This window comes from Pituophis catenifer, unplaced genomic scaffold (genome assembly GCF_029215685.1).
Source record: "Pituophis catenifer annectens isolate HBS135680 unplaced genomic scaffold, rPitCat1.0.hap2 SCAF_7, whole genome shotgun sequence".
Taxonomy (NCBI): Eukaryota; Metazoa; Chordata; class Lepidosauria; order Squamata; family Colubridae; genus Pituophis; species Pituophis catenifer.
In genome coordinates, this window is record NW_027256887.1 from 36,715,483 (window position 1) to 36,729,377 (window position 13,895).

Genomic DNA, 13,895 nt, shown 5'->3' on the forward strand with positions numbered 1-13,895 from the left:
GAGTTGTGACCCTAGCCCTAGAGGGTGCCACAGCCAGATGGATGGTGACCCTACATAATGCCAACGCACCAGAACTGCGGAATTTCAACCATTTCATGATGGCCCTGCGACGTCAGTTCGAGGACCCACTGGCAGATCGCAAAGCACGTGACCGCATTAAGGTGGTGAAGCAGGGGCGACGGCCAGTAGCAGAGTATACCGAAGAGTTCCAGGACCTGACATGTCGTGTGCACTGGCCAGAAGATATTTTGGTGAGCTGTTTCAAGGATGGGCTGAGTGATGATCTATACAATGCCTGTGTGGCCCGAGGGGCACCGAATGACCTACATGAATGGTATGTCACCGCCGAAGAAGCTGAGATTGATATGGCCAGAAACCAGTATCGAGCGGGGTGAGTATGGAAGAAATTCTCACCCCAATGGAAGCAAGAGCCCCTCAAACCACAAACCGCATTCTCCCCGAGATCTTCAGCCTGTTTCAAGTGTGGAAAAGAAGGGCACCGAGCTGCAGAGTGTCGTTTGCAAACATCCGCCCGGAACCACCCACCAGGGGAGGGTCCTGCAAAACCGGGTCGGCGTGGGAAGGAGACTGCTCTGAGGAGCAGGGAGACCGTAGAAGTCCCATCCCCTCTTTGGGGAGGAAACCCTGGCATCTGAACAGGAGGAATCACACTCATTTGGAAGTGATCCAGATGATGAGCCACTGGTAAGCAAACCAATTAATCTGCTTACCCTCCCCTTAAGACTATTTATCCCAAACCAGGACAGGGAGATAAGTATCCCCACCCTAGTGGATTCAGGGTGCACCCGTTGTTTGATCAGCCCAACCTTAGTAGGGAAGTTAGGGATTAATGTAAGAAAGCTGAAAAAACCCCATTGCTGTTCTGTCCCCAACCCCACGCACACACACCAACAGACGTTCAGGAGTTAAAGACCAAACCAGTCGGCAAAATCCTTTTCCTTATGATAACGGAACTTGGCAACAACATAGTGGCTGCCTGCCAAGAGTTTATTATTTACAAAGAGGAGAGATAACTTCTCCCCACTTCTGATACATCAAAGGAAAGCAGCTCAATAATTACAATCAAGTCCAGAGATAATCCAGTCTTAAAACAAAAGTCCGGCAATGCAGAATGGCATGGAAGCTTTCAGTTTTGTTCGTCACAAGGTTTGACTGGCCACCATGGTCCCTTTTATATCCTGTGGGGTGTGCTCCAGTGACTCAGCCTAATCTCAGGCACGCCCTTTCTTCTGTTGCACGCGCTTATCTCTGCGATGCTGGCGTGGGTCCAGCCAAGACTCATTACCCTCATCACTGTCCATCTGTGGCTGCGTGGACGTGCTTGGCCCTGGCCCTATCTCTTGCCCTTCGGCGGACACAGAAGGCATTGCCAGAGAGGAGGGTCCTGGAGAGGGAGGCCTTGCCAACTCCTCCCCTTCACTCTCGGAGTCCTCTCCTGATGATGACACAGGCTCCTGTAATGGAGCCACAACAATTGCTTTCTGCCAACTAGATGGCTCAATAGCAGGAGGGGAGCCAGTTTCTCTGGCCACCGAGCCTCTACATATAGGCATCGGAAGCCACGAGGAAAGGCTTACATTTATAGTGGCACCTGGCATGGAATGGCCATTGGTTCTGGGCCTTGCATGGCTAAAAAAATGGAACCCACAAATCAATTGGAAACAAGGCATCATAAAATTTCAGAAGAAGGTGACTTTTGCTGAGTACCCACATAAAGGAATTGAGGGGGCAGAGAATTGAGAAACAGCCATGCCTGGTCACACCACACCAACTGAGGGCATACCCATCCTCTCCCCCGTATGAAAGATATGTTAGCACACCTCGCTAAAGGGAAAATTTTTTCAAAGCTGGACTTAAGGGAGGCTTACTACCATGTCAGAATTAAGGAAGGGGATGAGTGGAAACAGCATTTAACACCCCCCTCAGCTGCTACCAATTCAAGGTGTTCACCTTTGGGTTGCAAGGAGCTCCTGCAGTGTTTATGCAGTTAATAAATGAAGTGCTGCATCAGCATTTACATAAGTGGATTCTGGTCTATTTGGACGACATTTTAATCTATACCGAGACCAAAGCAGAACATGTAAAACTAGTCAGGGCAGTTTTAAACAAATTCCGCGCTGCCAAACTTTATGCCAAACTTTCCAAATGTGAATTCCACCAAGAGAAGATTGACTATTCGGGATACCGCATTTCGCACCAGGGGGTTGAAATGGATTCTCTAAAAGTGCAGGCTGTACTTGATTGGGACCCTCCCTGCACATGTAAACAGTTACAGAGCTTCCTGGGGTCTGCCAACTTTTACCGCCAGTTTATCCCTGCGTTCGCTCAGATTGCCCTCCCTATCACCAAGCTCTTAAAAACAAAGGGGGAGGACAACCCTAAACCAAAGCAACCATTGAACTGGACTATGGAATGCCAGGTGGCATTTGAAAAACTTAAACGGTTGTTCTCAGCAGAACCAATTCTAAAACACCCAGACACGGAGAAACCATTTGTCATACAAGCAGATGCCAGCGATGTGGCAACAGGAGTGGTTCTACTTCAGAAGAATGAGCAAGACCAACTACAACCCTGCGCTTACACATCCAAAAAGTTGAATGAGACTGAGCAAAGGTGGGCTATTTGGGACAATGGGCGTTGGACTTACCTGATACGCCCCTTCTCTGTTCATCTGTCACGGCAGTCAGTAGTGGGTGATAGATAGGGAGCTGGCCTATAGGACCGAGTCAACTGGAAGTCTAAGCTCTGCCCTTTCCTGCTTGGTTCCAGTTTTGAGGCGAAGGTTCCAGTAGACTGGCATGTCTGTAGAGATAAAATGGTAAACGTGAAAAGGAACACCCCCCCGTGGGAGCCACGCCCTCCAGTACCGACCAGGGTGGGCCTGACTGCCGTGACAGATGAACAGAGGAGGGGCGTATCAGGTAAGTCCAACGCCCATTCTCCTGTTTGCTGTCACGGCAGTCAGTAGTGGGACATACCAAAGCCATGTCCTATAGGGAGGGATCCGGTCGGACTCTCTGAAGCACTCTCTGGCCGAAAGCGGCATCAGCGTAAGCGTAAGTATCCAGCCAGTAGTGGCGGATGAAGGGAGTCACGGAAGTCCAAGTCGCCGCCCGACAGACCTCTTCCAGTGGAGCCTGGGTAGCCCATGCAGCTGATGTTGCAGCGCTTCTGGTAGAATGTGCCGTGATGCGGCGGGACACAGGTAAGGATTGTACCGCGTAGGCCAAGGAGATGGTCGCTCTCAGCCAATGGCCAATCATAGTAGACGGGGCACGCGCCCCCATTGACGCAGGTTGAAAGGAAAGGAAAAGGGCCTCGGACCTCCGGAAGGAAGAAGTACATGAAAGGTATACCTTTAAGGCTCTGCGGACATCCAGGATGTGCCAGACTTTTTCCAGGCGATGCTTCGGTGAAGGACAAAAATTCGGAAGTATGAGCTCTTGAGCTCTGTGAAAGATGGAGTTAATCTTTGGGATGAACGCCGGGTCTAAGCGAAGAACTACTCTGTCCTTGTGAAAGATACAGAGATCGGAACGAGTGGAAAGTGAAGCGAGCTCCGAAATGCATCGCGCGGAGGTGATTGCCACCAAGAAGGATACTTTAAAGGTCAGGAATTTTAGATTGACCTCCCTAAGGGGTTCAAAGGGGGATTTGGTGAGGGCTGTAAGTACCTTATTGAGATCCCAGGTGGGAAATCTGTGAACGGTAGGTGGTCTCAGATTGGTGGCTCCTCGTAGAAAGGTCCGAATGAGAGGATCCTTGGACAGAGGCGTACCTGGGCCCGAGTTCCAAACAGAGGACAGAGCAGCCACCTGATGGTGTAATGTATTAGGTGAGAGGCCGGAAGCAAACCCCTCCTGTAGGAAGTCCAGAAGTTGAATGACAGACACAGAGGAGGAGTCCAAGGAACGTCTGGAGCACCAACGAAGGAATGATTTCCAGGTAGAGTCGTAAATGCGGATGGTTGAAGGCCGGCGAGCCGCTAACATGATGGGGATAGCAGCAGGAGACACGTTGGAAGAGATCAAATGGAGCCGCTCAATCTCCAAGTGGTCAGATGGTAAGCCTGCGGATCGGGGTTGACTAGGTTGCCCTGGCGCAACTCGACCTGATCGTCAGGAATCCACCACGGAGGAGCCACTGAGAGGGATATGAGGTCCGCGAACCACGGTCGACGGGGCCAATAGGGGGCGAGTAGAATGAGCTCTGCCTTCTCCTGCAACAGCTTGTGGATCACTTTGGTGATCAAGGGAAGCGGCAGGAACGCGTAAAGAAGCAGGCCTTGTGGCCAAGGACTGCGGAGGGCGTCCACCACCTCCGCCCCGAGTGTCGAGAAGCAGGAGAAAAACCGTGGTAAGAGATGGTTCCAGTGGGAGGCAAAAAGGTCCACCTGCGGAGGACTGAACCACACCTTCAGTTGATTGAAGAGGCGGCGTGGGATGCTCCATTCCGTGTGATCGATTTGAGAGCTACTCAGAAAATCGGCTTGGGTGTCGTCCTTCCCTGCTATGTAATCCGCCCGAAGGGAGATCAAGTGAGTCTCGACCCAGAGACCCAGACGAATGGACTCCCACAAGAGAGCCCGTGAGCGAGTCCCTCCCAGTCTGTTGATATAGGCCTTTGCCGATACATTGTCCGTTAGGACTAGCACATCTTGATCTCGGATGTGAGGCTCGAATTCCCACAGGGCCAGATAAACAGCTCGCAGTTCGAGGACATTGATGCTGAGCTTTGTTTCCTGAGGAGACCAAAGACCCTGTGCAGTGTGAGGACCGAGGAGAGCTCCCCAGCCAAGGAGACTCGCATCGGTAGTGATTACCAGTCGCTGGGGTTCCAAGAATTTGCAGCCTTTGGACAGAGCCGGCGACATCCACCAGCGGAGGGAGTCAATCACCGCCGGAGGAATCTGGATTGTTTCCAAGGTAGGATGCAGAGCTCGGCCCTGAAAGGGGAGCAGGAGCCATTGAAGACGTCGGCTCTGGAGACGAGACCAAGGAACGATCCCGTAAGATGACACCATTTTCCCCAACAAGGTGGAAAGGTCTGAGAGGGAAGCAGTTCGGAGACGAATGGATCGCCCCGCTAAGGATGAAAGGCTGAGTTGGCGTTCCTGGGATAAGGATACCTCAACTGCGACAGAATCAATGACAGCCCCCAAATGTTGAGTGCAGGTAGAAGGGATTAAACAGCTTTTAGCCCAATTGATGGAAAAGCCGTGAGCCTGCAGGATTTGGATGGTCCGTTTGAGGTCCAGATCCGCCTGGGTCAGAGAGCAGGACAGGATGAGGATATCATCCAGGTAAAACATAGTTCTGATGGGGATGGAGCTAATGCCATTATCTTAGTGAAGACCCTGGGGGCCGATGAAGACCAAATGGGAGAGCGGTATACTGAAAATGACGCCCTTTGTGGCAAAAACGCAGAAATTTGCGGTGGCTAGGCCGAATTGGAATATGAAGGTAGGCCTCTGTTAGGTCAATTGAAGCCATGAAATCCCCTTGTCGTATACCTAGAAGGATAGTCTGGAGGGACTGCATCTTAAACCGGCGATATACAATGTGCCGGTTTAGAGATTTAAGATCAAGGATCGCCCTCCAGCCTCCTGAAGATTTGGGAACCAGGAAGAGACGGGAATAAAAGCCTTCCCCCCACTGGGGAGGAGGGACGGGTTGGATAGCGTTGATATCCAGGAGATGTTGGATGGCCGAATTAACCCTGGCAGTTTTGATGGGGTCCCTAGATGTAGGGCATTGTAGGAAAAATTTGGGGGGAGTGGAACGAAACTCTAGAAAAAGGCCAAAACGAATGGTAGACCTGACCCAGGCGTCTGAAACAGTAACATCCCATGTGTCAGCAAACTGGGATAAGCGGCCCCCCAAAGATAGGTTGGAAGGGGACTCAGCGGGACCGATGGAAGGGTCGGCCCCTGCTCCCTCGAAAAGGCCGTTTGAAGCCAAAACGAGAGCCTTGTCTAACCTGGGATTCCTGGATAGTCGAGGACCTAGGCGAGAAGGTTCGTGGAGATCGCTGATTGGAGAAGGACACATCTGACCCACGAAAGGAAGAGGAAGGACGAAAGAAGTGTTGAGGTCACATATCCTGGCGACGATGTAGAGGAGGCAATATTTTGCGATGATCCTTTCTTTCAATTAAGATAGGATTCAGCTGGGAACCAAAGAGTTTGTCCCCGGAAAAAGGGGAGGAGGCCAGATGCCACTTGTTTCTGATGTCGGCTTGCCAATTACGAAGCCATAGCAGCCTGCGGGAGGTGATGGAGGTTCCTATGGCTTTGGCCGAAAAACGGGCTGCGTTGAGGGTAGCGTCAGCAGAGAACTCCACCGCCGCCAAGATCTTATCAGGTCCTGGTGAGTGCGCTGATCGGACGCAGGTAAACGGGCTTGAAGTTGTCGTAGCCAAAGGATCGTGGCTCTGTTGAAAAATGATGCTGCTGAAGAGGCTTGCACTGACCAGGCTGACGCTTGATGGCCCTTCACCAAGGTCCTTTCTGCTTTCTTTTCTTCAGGACGCAAGCACTCTTCAGGGGGGCCTGTGAGTGGAGAAGAAGAGGATAGAGCCAATACAGGTGAGTCTACAGAAGGCACTTGGAGAAGAGAGGAGAAATCAGGGGCCATATTGTAGAATCTTTTGTCCAAATTGTTAGGCACAGGTCCAGAACTGGGAAGGGACCACTGTCGGAGGACCACATCCGAAAATAATTTGGGGGCCGGGACCACCTCTTTTTGAACAGCAGGTTCCTGAAATAAGGATGTGGCAGGATCTGAGGCCGCAGATGAGGTTGGAACCACAGAAGAAGGGCCACCCAGGTGGGTGACAAGTTGAGCCTTATGGAGCAAGGAACGAAACATATGGGGACGAAAAAGGCCAATGAATGCCAGTTGATCAGGTTCCAGGCCCTCATCGTCTGAGAGATCCTGATCTGGAACAATCTCCCCATCTGAAAGGGAATCCTGACTAGCAGAGTCAGTAGCCTCACAGACCTCCCAGGATTCTTCCATTTCATCCTGGTAGGATGGCTCTCTGGATTGTTGCTGAGAGCAGGAATGAACAGCAGGCTCTAAATGAGGCCTTTGCTGTAGACCCTGGGAAATGCCCTGGTGTATAGCCTCAGATAGGAGGGATGCTAAGGCTGGAGGAATGTTTTGGAAGGCCTGGTAACTCTGGTTGGGTGGTTGGGCCGCAGGGACCTGCAATGAAGATTGAGCAGGAGCAGGAGCAAGTGGAGGGTCCTGAACAGCAGGGAAAACCGAAGCTGCCTCAGAATCAAAAACATTTTCCTCCACTACTGATCTGTCCGGAGATAAGGCTGGGGTAGGCCTTGTGAATGCATAGCGGTGGGAAGGGCCCTAGATGAACCTGAGATCTCTGGAGGAGGTTTGGGGCGACCATCAGAGGGCACTAGGCCCGAAGCAGTTTGGGCTCTGGAAAAGGCCTTTTCCATGGCCTTGTGGCACCGTTCTTCCTCCCTCGAGGGTTTAGAGCCCGAAGAGTGTGAAGGCACAGTGGATCCAATGGCTCTGGACTTGGAAGTCCGGCCAGAAGATGTCCCCTCCGCGGGATCCTCCTCCCTGGTTCGCTTCCCCTTAGAGTGGGCTTGGCGGGAAGAGCACGATTTCGCTGCGTCCGCCATTTTGAAATCCCCCGGGAAGGCAATTAATGGTGGTCAGGGCAGTTTTTCGGGTCCCCAGATACTGTAATGCAGATCCTCATCCTGGGAGGGCAGAGCAATGTCGCTAGCCTATCGGCTTAAAGCACAACGAAAAAAGCGCTGTTTGGCCTCGCGCTGAGGAAAAATGAGGCCGCTGCTGAGCTTGAGAGCTCTGAGGCGCAGCGTGGACCGCCGAATGCCAGGAGGCAGTTAGCCCGGTGACAGAACCCCAATTTGCTCAGATGGTACTGGGGTTCTGTGAAAGAGTACCTCCGCCAACGGATGAAAGGCGGGAAAGCCGGGAAGCGTGGCAGAGCAAACTCGTGCGCGCGCTTAAAAGCGCTGCCGTTCAGCAGCTAACGAGAGGAAATAAAGCCAATTAAAGGGAAAAAGCCGTAGAAGAGTCCAATCCGTTCCAAAATCCAAATACCAAGTAGAGACTATCAGATAGCAAGAACAAACTACAGACACGGCTGTCCTGGCAGACCGAGTCGAAAAACTGGAACTAAGCAGGAAAGGGCAGAGCTTAGACTTCCAGTTGACTCGGTCCTATAGGCCAGCTCCCTGTCTATCACCCACTACTGACTGCCGTGACAGCAAACAGGAGAAAGAAGCTTATGCAGTTCGTTGGACATTGTTAACCTGGCGGCACTTCCTAGAAAGCAATAAGACCCCTTTTGAAGTCTGGACTGATCATAAAAATCTAGAAGCCTTAAAGACCCCAAGGAAACTCTCCCCAAAACAAGTATGATGGGCTCAGTACTTTAAACGATTTGATTTTACTCTAAAATACCTCCCGGGGGGGGGGACTTTCTGGCGGATGCGCTATACAGAAAACCGCAATACAATAGTGCAAAGTCAGACGTAATCAAACCTATAGTACAAAACAATCAACTAGCCGCTAAAGTAGTCACCAGATCCCAGGCAAAACAAGAAACATTGACAGACAATGACACCATCCAAACTTTTAAACAAGCATTGGCCACTGATGAATAGTTTTTGAACAACAAATCCAGCTGTCTGATGAAAGAAGACTTGGCTTGGGTGGGTGGGGGGGAAGTTGTATGTCCCTGCAAGCCAAAGACTATGCTTAATGGTACGGTGCTATGACTCCAAATTAGCTGGACATTTTGGGTTTGTGAAAACTTTACACCTGATTAAAAGACAATTTTAAAATCACTAAAAAAGGACATAGAAAGCTATGTAGCTAGCTGCCCCATTTGTGCAGCAGCAAAAAGACGCCAGGGAAAATCCCCAGGTCTATTGCAGAAGGTAGCTGAACCTTCAGCGCCTTGGAGAGAGATCGCTATGGATTTCATTGTGGAATTGCCAAACAGTGAGGGAAATACTGTTATTTGGGTTGTGATAGACCTATTTTCAAAACAGGCACATTTTATACCCTGCCAAAAGATCCCAACTGCTGAAAGTTTAGCCAAATTATTCCTAATACACGTTTATCAACTTCATGGTGCTCCACAAAGGATGACAGAGGGGCTGTCCACAAAGGATGACAGAGGGGCTCAATTCACCTCCAACTTTTGGAGGGCATTTTTGGGCTTTCTTGATACTGGCCAGCGGTTGAGCACATCCTTTCATCCTTGTACTAATGGTAATTCTGAAATTTTGAACTTGGTGCTAGAACAATATTTAAGATGTTTCATTAATTTTTAACAGGATAACTGGACCAAACTTTTGCCTTTTGCTGAAGTTGCGTTTAATAATGCTGTACATTCAATTCAATGGTGGGAATGCATGTTTGTTCGGGTTCTCAAAGGAAATAGTAAAGAAAACATCTTCACACGTGTATTGGCTAAAATCTGCATTGTGACTTAAAGGGAGGGGTTTCTACCACTTTAATCCTACTGCTTTGCCTAAGGGTATTCAGATTGTGCTTTAGCTGGATGGCTTTCACTTCTGCTTAATAAAAGAATCCTTTTGAACAACTACGTTTCAAGAGTTCGTACTTTCTTAAGTTGGAAGGAGAGGCGATCCTTACAGACTGAATGATAATATACGTTCTGGAAAAAAATACCATCTATGACAAATGTACAAATGACAAATACTTCTGTATTCCTCAAAATCTTTTGTGTCATTATATCAATGTTACTTTGAGATATTAAGCATTTTATCTTGTGTTTGCCAGAAGAATATACAGAAATATCAACTCCTAATTAAAATTATAAAGCATGTGATTAAAAATAAATAAATATAAATAATATCAGGAAGATAACAAAACAGAATAAAATAATATTAGGAACATCAAAATAAATAGAATTATTTTTGGCAAGAGGTCTTAGGACAGCTATAGAGCTATAGAAATTATATTTTACCAGTGTACAGTTCAAGGCCAACCATCATTGAAGTGAATTGGAAGAGTTCTCGAAGAGATTATTCACAAAAAGAGAATTATGGGTGGGGAAAGAGCTCATCATCAATAGTACTCACTTATCACATATTTTGCTTGTATTTTGCATATCAAAAAAGGGGCCAGTGTAGCTACACTGGTAGTACCACAATACTTATGAAGTGGAAGATGATCAGGACAGTAGTGATCAATGAAAACTATGAATTTAGCCCATGAATTTAGTCCATTCATTGAGTTTCATAATATGTAAGATGGATTTATTCATTCTTTCAGTCAAGAAGTATGTGATCCAAACATAGGAGGTAAGATTATTATGTGTCCACAATGTGATCAAGAATGCACATACTGGAATCTCAACATCACATGTGACTCTTCCAAGGTATTTTTCCTTCATCATTAAAAAAATATTACTGTGACATAAAATGCTGTTTTGAAATAAACTGAAAATATGTGGAGAAGGAAGAATATAAGATCAGCAATAAACATAAGAAGTGTAACTGATTAGTACAACCCTTAGCACATAGTTTTTAAACAAAATTAATCCAAGTAAAAACCATCTGAGAGATTCTGTAGGCCTGTAAATGTACAAGAGAAGTAAGCTACTATCCAGTACAGCTAAACAGATTGGGCTTCATGAAATCATCTTAATAAAGCAAACACTCCTCTTGTATATCCTTATTCTATATGCGAAGATCAAAAACAATACAATAGTATGGTGAACATGACTAGGGATTAAGGGAAATGTCAAGTTAATTTCATTTAATTTCCCATTTCCCAATCCTAAATTTGCTGTAGGCATTGAACATAAGTTTGCAATTTTAAAAAGTATAGGAAATAGTATAAGATCCTAATATTTAATATGTATTTTTCCTGACTAGATATATTTTAGTGCATCTTCATAACATATATGAGCTGTGGTGGTGCAGTGGCTAGAGTGCAATACTGCAGGCTACTTCTGCTGACTGCAATTTGGCAGTTCAAATCTCACCAGGCTCAAGGTTGACTCAGCCTTCCATCCTTCCCAGATGGGTAAAATGAGGACCCAAATTGTTAGGGGCAATAAGCTGATTCTACTTAGAGAGGGCTGTAAAGCACTGTAAAGCGGTATGTAAATCTAAGTGCTACTGCTATTGCTATATATTTTTGCAAATCATTTTTCTTTAGCACATTTCATTTTTGTGCCATTTGCTCAAATATATAAATCTGATTGGAGTTATAAAGAGATTATTTGGGTTTCATTTTACCTCCAAGAAACTAAGCTGGGGATCTCCCCATTTTATCCTCACATCAATCCTGCAAAGTTATTTGATGTGAGAGGGTGATTGGTGTTAATCAATTAAGGGTTGCAGGGTTGAGTGGATGCTGGTATCTAAGGAAAGTTGGGTTTTCCTATTTGGAAACTGTACATTCCTACTCACATTACGGTTGACCTATATTGTGGGTCTGTTCTCAAGGAACATATAATAACCCTTTTCTTCTTTTAAAGGGTCGTATTACAATATTATGATTTTATCATATGAAAAAATTACACCAGAAATTGGCATGATTAAAATAGTGAGATCCACAAAAACCATGTTTCCATATGATAAGCTTATATAATTGGTGTTCCACCAGAAGACCATCTGTTTGCATGATAAGAATGCAACAGTTAGAAAAACTGATCTGTGGCATTATTTTTATGGATTCGTGTTATCTTTTGATAGAATTGTATATACAGCAACAAACAGCACTACCTGGCATATTTTCCTCAAGCAAGCAGATGGACAGGGCCGTCAGCTGTCAGCTGGGGACCCAGGAGGAGATTCATCCATTTCCGTAATGAAGAAGGAATGTAGTCAGTCACTGTGTATATAGTGCAGTGAAGCAATGATTGAATGCAGATGCTTAGATGCATAATATAATAAAATAATATATGCACATGACAACCAAATGATAAAATCTACAATGACAACAGAAGAGTTAGAGTTAAAGAATACTGTATGTTAAGCCATTCTCTCTTCATGTTTTTCAGAAACTCTGTATATTTGACAGCTTTGGAACATTAGTGTTTGCAGTGTTTATGGGGATTTGGGGTAAGCTAACTTCTTTGTTTTGCATACTGAGTGATTAATTCAATAAAATGGGACAAGGTGTCATTTATGTTTATGAGACACCTCAATCTTTATTACAGAATTCGTATAATATTTGAATTTGTATAGACAATAGACAAATGTCAGCAAACAAGCCTAAGGACTTGGCATGCAAAAGGAAAACTGTGGGCATGTGCCATCAATTTCTCCTGCACAGCTGTGTACACAGAAATTAATCAGCCTAAAAGCTTCTCAATTTCCCGGGTTAGCTCTCCATGGCGCTCCTGAAAAGAGAGAGAAGATAACAGATCTGAATCCTGTAACAATCTTTCCCCTGTACTTGCAACTCTTCCTATGAAAAATGCCTAGAACAAGGCATCCAACCTTGTTAAGATTTCACCTCCCAGAATTCCCCAGCTATTCCATTATGGAATTGCCTCAATCCAGATGCAATATATTCTTGATAGAAAAAGCCTTGTTGCAATAAAATTGCTAGTTCATCTTTCTCTCTTCAAAAAATAAGCTACAGGAAATTGAGTTTATAAGCTAGGAAGATGTAACTGAACATGTTTTGAAAAATCTTCTTTAAAAAAAAGAGTGGGAAAAGTACTGTATTTTTCGAACTATAAGATGCACCGGAGTATAAGACACATCTTTTGGGGGGAGGAAAACAAGAAAAAAATCTGCCTTTACCCATTTGCTGCCACCCATTTGCCACGGCCCACTCGTCATGACCACCACCCATTCGGCACGGCCCATTCACCGCCGCCGATCACTGCCACCACTGGCCGAAAATGCAACACATGGAGGCCAGAAATGCGACGCACGGAGGCTGAAAACAGCCAAAGGGTGGGGGCCAGCGGGTGGGGCTTTGGCAACATTTAGTGTATAAGACGCACCGCAATTTTCACCCACTTTTAGGGGGAGAAAAAGTGCGTCTTATATTCCAAAAAGTATGGTACATAAAATGGCATGGAATTGTTGCAGGTGGCAACAATTTGACTTTCACTCATACAATATGTACTGATTGCTTTTCTTGACTTATTCTTTGATTAGTTAGCTTGTTTTTGGAGTTTTGGAAACGACGCCAGGCTGAATTAGAATACAAATGGGACACAGTGGAGTTTTTAGAGCAAGAGGAACAAATATATCCAGAGTATGAGGCAAAATGCCACCATATAATAGTGAATGAAATTACACAGGTAATTGTATTTACAGTTTTAAGCGTTTTAATTAAAAATATAGTTTGAATGAATTCATTCAATTCTTCTTTTCTAATTACCAGAGCTGCATGTGTATAGTTATACAATATACAAACATGCTGCAACAGAGGGATTATTAAATTTCAATAATGCTGAGCAAAAGGCAGCTTCTTAGAAAACCTCTTCTCTTGACTTCTTCTACCACCGTCTAGTTTAGTGCACTATGACATTTTTTCTCTTTTACCTATGTAAATAGGTAAATGGTGGTAATAGAAGCAACATCTCCTTGCCTTTGATCTGCATTGTAAAAGTGTCAGTTAAGGGGGCAGCAGGTATGTGAACTTTAGATTGACTTGTCTAAAATGATCAGATCTTGCCTTTAAAATTACATGGGAAATAGGCAGTGGAACAGAAAGTGTAGACCACTTGCTTCTTGTATGAACTGTGTGCCGTTTACATTTTTTAATTTATATGAGTTAAAGTGGCACATGGCTATGCAATGTTGCATAGCAATAAACTTCTTTCAGATGCCAAGTTTGGGGTTTTCCTGGATCATAGGCTCTGGTGGC

General features: G+C 46.0%; 1 protein-coding gene across 1 annotated transcript in view; it reads left to right on the top strand.

The window, feature by feature from the left end:
- The window catches only part of ANO6 (anoctamin 6), a 113,221-nt gene that overhangs the window by 54,701 nt on the left and 44,625 nt on the right, over nucleotides 1-13,895 (top strand). The window contains exons 10-12 of the mRNA XM_070947876.1: nucleotides 10,329-10,434; nucleotides 12,067-12,127; nucleotides 13,181-13,326. Of these exons, the coding sequence (XP_070803977.1) occupies nucleotides 10,329-10,434; nucleotides 12,067-12,127; nucleotides 13,181-13,326 (313 nt within the window). The remainder of the gene's footprint in view (nucleotides 1-10,328; nucleotides 10,435-12,066; nucleotides 12,128-13,180; nucleotides 13,327-13,895) is intronic.